Source organism: Dermacentor variabilis, chromosome 11 (genome assembly GCF_050947875.1).
Source record: "Dermacentor variabilis isolate Ectoservices chromosome 11, ASM5094787v1, whole genome shotgun sequence".
NCBI classification, from domain to species: Eukaryota; Metazoa; Arthropoda; class Arachnida; order Ixodida; family Ixodidae; genus Dermacentor; species Dermacentor variabilis.
In genome coordinates this window covers 98,923,526-98,930,329 of record NC_134578.1, presented here as the reverse complement: position 1 = coordinate 98,930,329, position 6,804 = coordinate 98,923,526, and the positions used below count along the sequence as shown (strand labels likewise).

Below are 6,804 nucleotides of genomic sequence, written 5' to 3'. Positions count from 1 at the left end.
GTTCATACACCCGCAAAGGGAGTTGAACAATGTTCAGGGCACCTTCATCCGTTTGTGGCGTGTGCGCCTCCTCTTTGTCCTATTTCTACCGTGCCAGTAAGATGAATGAAGAATCCCGCAACCAGCTAGCCCATTTAAGAGCACTACTTACTGCTCAGCGCCTCTGCAAAGTTTACCACTCAAAATGGACATGCACAAACTAGCGCGAGTGAGACTCGTAGCTCTCACGTGGGCAATGCTTGCAAACACATCTAGGCTGGGCGGTACCACTGCCAACAAGGCCCCATGTGGCATAGGCACTCTTTGGTAAATTTCCAGTCGTCTATTTGCAACAAAATTATTCTAGCCGCTGTGCCAAAAGCATGATTTAATGCAAGCCCACTACCATCGCTCTTTCCTGCTAGTCTCAAGGAAGCTGCTAGATGCAAGAGCATTAAGGATGTCACTCACCTTGAGGGCACAAGAAAACGAAGCAAAACTCTGTATAATGTACACAATCATTTTATTCAATCACTATTGTGCGTAGCTGCACGTGGGCAGCACCTTTGCGCAGATCGAGCCTCGCGCAAACACATAGGGTTCGATTCCATAGTTGGCGCTGCGCACACTGAACTACGCCGCTCGCAGCATCGCACACTGGACGGCTGCTCACGGGGGTCATGGGATGACGTATCGTACGCTTCCAGAGCACTGTACAAAACACACAACAGCAGACCGGCATATAAGAAGAAGAGAATCACGTGGGTGGGGAAACAATCAACACTAACAGGCGCTGAGGAGCAGGCAATAAATAGGCTAGTCAATAAATAGGGGCCAGGATCAGGTGGATGCAGGGAAGAGTGAGGGGCGTGGGTTGGTCAGTGGGCCGGCTCGGGGGCGACATAGAGGCCGATGGGAAAGTATTTGATGTGTGTCTGCCACTGGGCGCTCAGCTGGAAGAACTTGACGCCTGTCCACTCTACACCGTCGATGGACACTGCAGAAAACGCAGGAAAGCCAGAGCACACAAATCAATGTGCGTGCTTCAAACATTGCCACAACACTCGCAGCAAACCTCTATATTGAACACGGATGTAAATAATCATCGGACATAATAAAGTAAACCTACATGGCTCAGCGATACTAATGTGTAACAAACCTCAACGATACGATCCTGTTACATACAATTTCCCAGTGCCAATGTTTTCGATTGAGAACAAAAAAATTTCCCAATTGAGTTAAGTTTATTTTTTACTGGTTCGTATGTTCCTGCAAAAAAATAAAACGAGAAAAAACGATTTCGCCACCAACATTCAATACATTGACAAAGTGCTATCGTATGACACGTTTTCGCGGCCGCTAGATGCCGTGTGAACAAGAAAACGTGTCAGAAGCGCGCAATCGAGAGCAGTAGCCACCTGCAGCGGCAGCTTCACCACAGTACTCGTCCACCCATCTCACGTGAAAACTACGGCGTGCACTCAGTTTCTTATTCCGGTACCAGCAAATCTCCTCCCAGGTCCTCACACGCCGCATCCACAGCTATCGCCGCCAACCTTATGGCGATAAGCACCTTCACCTTTTGTATTGCAGTGTGTGGGGCATAGTGCTGTTGGAAGCATACTGCGCGCTTTTAGTACGCAATAACCCAAATGCACTGCCATTCCCTGCTGCAGGTGACGTGATGCGAGCATCACGTTTTGCTCCAGCGGCGTTCGGCGGCACCCACTAGCTCTATTTCGTTTTGTTTTCCCATCACCATTCTAAAACACTGCACGGCAGGAAAACAACAAGACACGTCTCATGCTTCCAGAGCCCCACCTGCTCAACACGCGTCGGCGTCGTGTGCCGCAACGCTTGATGCTACGTAGATGTAAACTACAGTTGAGCCTAATTTTTTACTTACTTCATATTGTATGTTTTTCCAGTTAGTACATCTTCCCTCGCATTTTTTTTTTTCACGAAACGTATCAACGAGGTTTTACCGTATTTGCTTATAGCGAATATCGGGCACAGAATGAAGGTATTTTTGAGTAGGATATGACTCGCCTGTTACAAGGTTCCGCTTACCATGTTACCAGCAGAACTTGATTGAGGATACTAGAGCCACTAAACGAGTTCGCACTGGCAACATTATTTCAAAGTATTTTCATTCATTCTGCAGAAAAACGTTCCTCATAAACTTCATGCCAGAACTGCAGTGCCAGTACATCAAGCTAAGTCATGCATCTCAAAGTACATTTGAACCTCATTGTAACGAAGTCGCGTCGGGCACAAAATACCTTCGTTATATCTATATACGTTCACGCGTGTATGCAGATATTGGCACGAAGAACCTCATGATCACATCTATGCAAACGAAATTCAAGCGGGGGATTAGCAAAGGTCTCCTGCAGATATTGATGGCCCGTCGGCATATTGTCGTCTTGATATGAATTGAGCAAAAATAAATGTACATGCACATGCTTGGCATCACTGCGAATATGAAACCGTGTGACTGCTGTTACCAAGCAAAAACAGCATGTTGGCTAGCTGACTGCAGTCCAACCAGGCAAGACACTAGGCCAAAACACGCATGCGTGTAAGTATGTCATTTCAAGTTGACACTGCTGAGTTTTGCTGCCGGCAGACTTTTCAGACAGGCAGGGCATCGCATGTGGATCCGCACTCAACTACTATGGCCGTCAGTCTAGCCGGTGCGTCTTATTTCATGCTCGATTGGGGAAAAGTCTACGAGTACAAACATATTGATGGCAAGCTTCCAGTAACGGCTTATCACCAGCCACTCTGCCTGCCACACTGCTTAGGCCGCTAGGCCTAACCAGCACTGTTTTATTAGAATTGGCACCTAAAGTTGCGGTTTCGTACCAATTGACGTGATGGAAGCTTTGCTTGTGGCTGCCACATTTGTTGCATTTCATTCCCAAGATGTCTTTCGGCAAGCAGTGGCAAAGAAAAAATTTGCTTCGCCATAAATAATAAAATAATTCGTTATATTCATGTTCATTAAATTGTGCTTCGAATGTGCTTTCTCTATTTTGGCTTGTTCTAGTGAGGAAAAATGTCTTTATTTTTCCTAGATCAGGGTGTCTACCAAGTTAACATTTCCAAATTCCCTGAGTTTTCCAGGTTTTCCCTGAGTGCCTTTGCGAAATTCCCTGAGTGACGCAGAACAACGTTTTATGTAAAGACGGGCTGAAACCATGTCCCCCAATGCTGTCACTCTCTAGTAAGCATATGAAACAAATAAAAAAAGGCGACTTAATCAAGTTTAAGTACTAAGGAGTAGTGTTTATGTTATTCAACAAAAAAAAAATAGAAAGGAGGGGTTAGTAATATGCACAGCAAATAAAATGTGTTAAAAAAAATTGCAAATCGAGTAGGACATCCTAAATACGAATAAAAAGGAGATACATACAGAAGCAAATATTTTCTAATATGAGCTATTTCTATCAACTGATAGAAAGCTCAGTGGTATGAGGCCTGAACTTTGTCACAATTGAGATTCTTTCTCAAGAGCTTGTAAGTCAACCTCAGCCCGCACACGACGTCTCAGTGTTGCGTTTCACTGCTTTAAAGAGTTTGTTGGTTTGGATGATGGACACCTGCATCCAGGCATCAGCCAACACTTTTTTATTTAGCTCAAGCTCCTTCGAAACGGCGGTGGCACACTTCCTTTCCTGTTCATTCCTCAATGCGTAGGTTCTTTCTGTTCTTGCCCTCCTTCTGACACTCGTTCGCCCCACGAACCATTTGAAGCATCTTCTTGGTCAGTTGCACAGTCCACGTCCGATTTTTCGTACTCCCTAGGGGCCGCGAAAACGTCCGAAAAATTGGCCAGTTGGAAAAAATAAATGCATGTCATTTACTGCCCTTAAGGGCTGATACCGCCACAGGCACATTCGAAAACACTCTGAAGGCCTGTCGGTACACGTATTAAGCATATCGGTGCTCATACTGTAACTGGAGATCCCGGATGCGCGCGTGTATAATTAAGGAATACATATTGTGACCCACGACAATACCCCTTCCGACGTTTGTAATGCTTCACCGTAATACTTTTGCGTATGCTTCACCACGTAACATTGCTGTAATGAGCCGAAGCTGACTTTTAGGAACCGGCGTTATCCAACCCACCGTGCTTTCCTAACTTCGAGCCAATTGCGATGACCACAAAGGCGCAGTCGGTGCCATTGCTGACAGCAGCGAATTCTTTCAATGAAAAAAACACGGCACCCAACGGCAAGAAGCTTAATAGCTAACGTCGAAGCAGCTAGGTCTAGCGTTGCCGCAGTACTGGCTACGGCTGTTAGCGGAACTGCGTGCGAGAGCGCCGGTTAGAGGCGGCGAGGTAATCAATACGACAGTGGTGTTGGCTTTGATTAATGCCGTTTCGGACCTGCGGTCACGGCAAAAAGTCCGGAAAATCGCAAGGCAAAAGGTTCTTGCGTCCGAAATTTCATACGTTCCGATACATTGACTATATGGGGTACGTGGTGGTGCCGCGAAGCCGTCCAAAATATCGGGCATCCGGAAAGTCAGTCGTTGACTGTACACTGGAAACTCCTCCAGCCGACGACAGGGCGACAAGATGATTTATTACGATTCCTATCTATTACTCGAGCCAGCATTACCGTGACTTTCGACCCTTTCAACAAAATTACCGCTAACTTTCCCTGATAGAGGCAGAAATTCCCTGAGGCAGAAATCCCAGAGAATTCCCAGTTTTCCCGGTTGATAGACACGCTGTAGATTGAGCCCTTGGTTCTACAACAATGTTAAATATTTCTTATTTACCTATACACAATTAACTAGACAGGGAAAGACAGTCAAAATATATGACGTCATGGCGAGGCGTTGTGGAGACCTCAGCAGTGTCACCAGTCTGATTTTTGTGTCCTATACACCTCTCAAGTGGGCAAGTTCAGTGCACTTACGGGGAAGTGCACTTATGGGGAAGTGCACTTATGGGGAAGTGCATTTACAGGGAAGTGCAAGGGGACCTTGAGTGACACTTTAGGCTACGCAGTGCTAAACAGGAACACAAAGCACACTCGCAGTAAAAAAAAAAGAATTGCTGACAGCCTAAGAGCGAATTTTTTGAAGAAGTAACTTAAAAAGAAAAAAATTTCTCAAAAGTTATTGTTTTACGTTGCACTATAAATAAAAACAGCCATAATGTAAATTTTCTCAACAAAAAACAAAAATATTTTTATTATAAGAGTGTTGCAAGTGAATGCCGGCCAAGACGAATGTCTAGCCAATCCAGAACAACATGGTGGCGTGCGACGAGACTGCATTTGATCCTGCTAAAACAGAATATAAGCGAGCTCTGTTCTAATTATTTTGTTAAAAGCTGTTCAAGAAATAAAATGAACTTATGTGCCCCTTTTTTTATGCATTACATTTTGTAACATTCAAACCGCTGGCGGCGAGGCTACGCACTCGGCCAGCAAAGTGCGTTCCAAGAACCCACTCCGACCGGAGTGCACTCTTCGCCAAGTACACTCCACTTGCGACGTTTCGATTTTTAACACAAAGCCCAATGTTCCATTCCTGATATGCTGGAGTGAAGTGCCAGCTGCAGATAGTTAAAAAGAACCAATTAGTACGTTAATAACTACTTCACTCATTAAGTTCAAGTTCAAATACCATTTCAGCGTTTTTTTTTTACACTATACAAGCTATTTGTGACGTGCGACTCAGGTGCGTGCAATTTTATTTATTGACATTAGCAATATGCACATGTGCTCTCACATTTAGTTTTCAACTCTACAAATGTATACAACCACTTGTTTATGACAGATGTTAAGCTAAAAAGCTGTGCTTAGTTCACTGTCCTTGGCAGGAACCCCGCCAAGCTACTGTTGTAGTAGCGTCTTCTTGTCCAACATTCAATTTTTCTTTGTAAAGAGGATGTAATGCTAAATAAAACATTTTGAATAAAAGCCTCAGTCTGACAAAAAGTGGCAGCACTGGTGGAAGGCATTTGACCTCAGGCTTCCACAGGGTGGCAACAAAAGGAGACAGTGAACAGCAACATGGCACCCATAGTCAAAGAGGCTCTAAGAATGCATGGTGGCACCAACATAAGGAAAATTGCTAAATACTATACCTGCTAAACTGTAAATTGAACTTTTTTTTTTAAATCCTGCAGACACGAAGCTGACAAAGGGGTGGGGGGAGATATCACACAATTTCTAATGTTCAGCTGATTGTTATTGAGCACTCTAGTGCGCCGTGATCTCCGGCTCCTCATTCAGCTGGTTGAAATGAAGGCTGGTTCCGTCTGTGCAATTGGACCTGAATGAGAGAGCTCACAGACACTCCAACAAGCTGTTTCGACAATTCCGTCACAGAGGCTCCGAGATCTTGCCAAGCTTTCATCACGTGACAGCAGCCCCTTCTGCATGCCCAGTCGCAAAGTGGAAGTTGCCATACTTTTCAAGTCTGCACTGCAGTCGCGTAATTGTGGAATTTGCATATTGATCCGTTTCAGTCACTCCAGGCATGTTCGGCAAAGGCGCTATGCCTCTGGCTTGGACGGAGAGCGGATACAGACCTGACTGCTCCTAAGCAGAGCCTTCAAACAGCCAGCCGATATACCATTAGTCTTTCCTGAGCACACAATTCTTGTGGGGGGACATATGAACTTTATTAGCAATAATTTATGTGTAGCATACAAGCGGCGGCAAACTTGAGACAGCAAAGACTGACAAACAACACATTGTCTTTAAATCATAGCGACTTTTCCAGAGACACTGGTGTTGCCGATTCTGCCTGCTACAGGAACTGCTCTGAATAAACTAGCGACAAGCAAGTGCC

The 6,804-nt window shown here is 45.0% G+C and overlaps 1 protein-coding gene across 3 annotated transcripts in view; it reads right to left on the bottom strand.

The window, feature by feature from the left end:
• Window positions 1-485: 485 nt before the first annotated feature.
• Window positions 486-6,804, bottom strand: part of KrT95D (phosphofurin acidic cluster sorting protein KrT95D) — a 69,558-nt gene continuing 63,239 nt past the window's right edge. For all 3 annotated transcript variants that reach the window (XM_075674613.1, XM_075674614.1, XM_075674611.1), the window contains exon 19: window positions 486-976. In XM_075674613.1, the coding sequence (XP_075530728.1) occupies window positions 858-976 (119 nt within the window). In that variant the 3' untranslated portion in view covers window positions 486-857. The remainder of the gene's footprint in view (window positions 977-6,804) is intronic.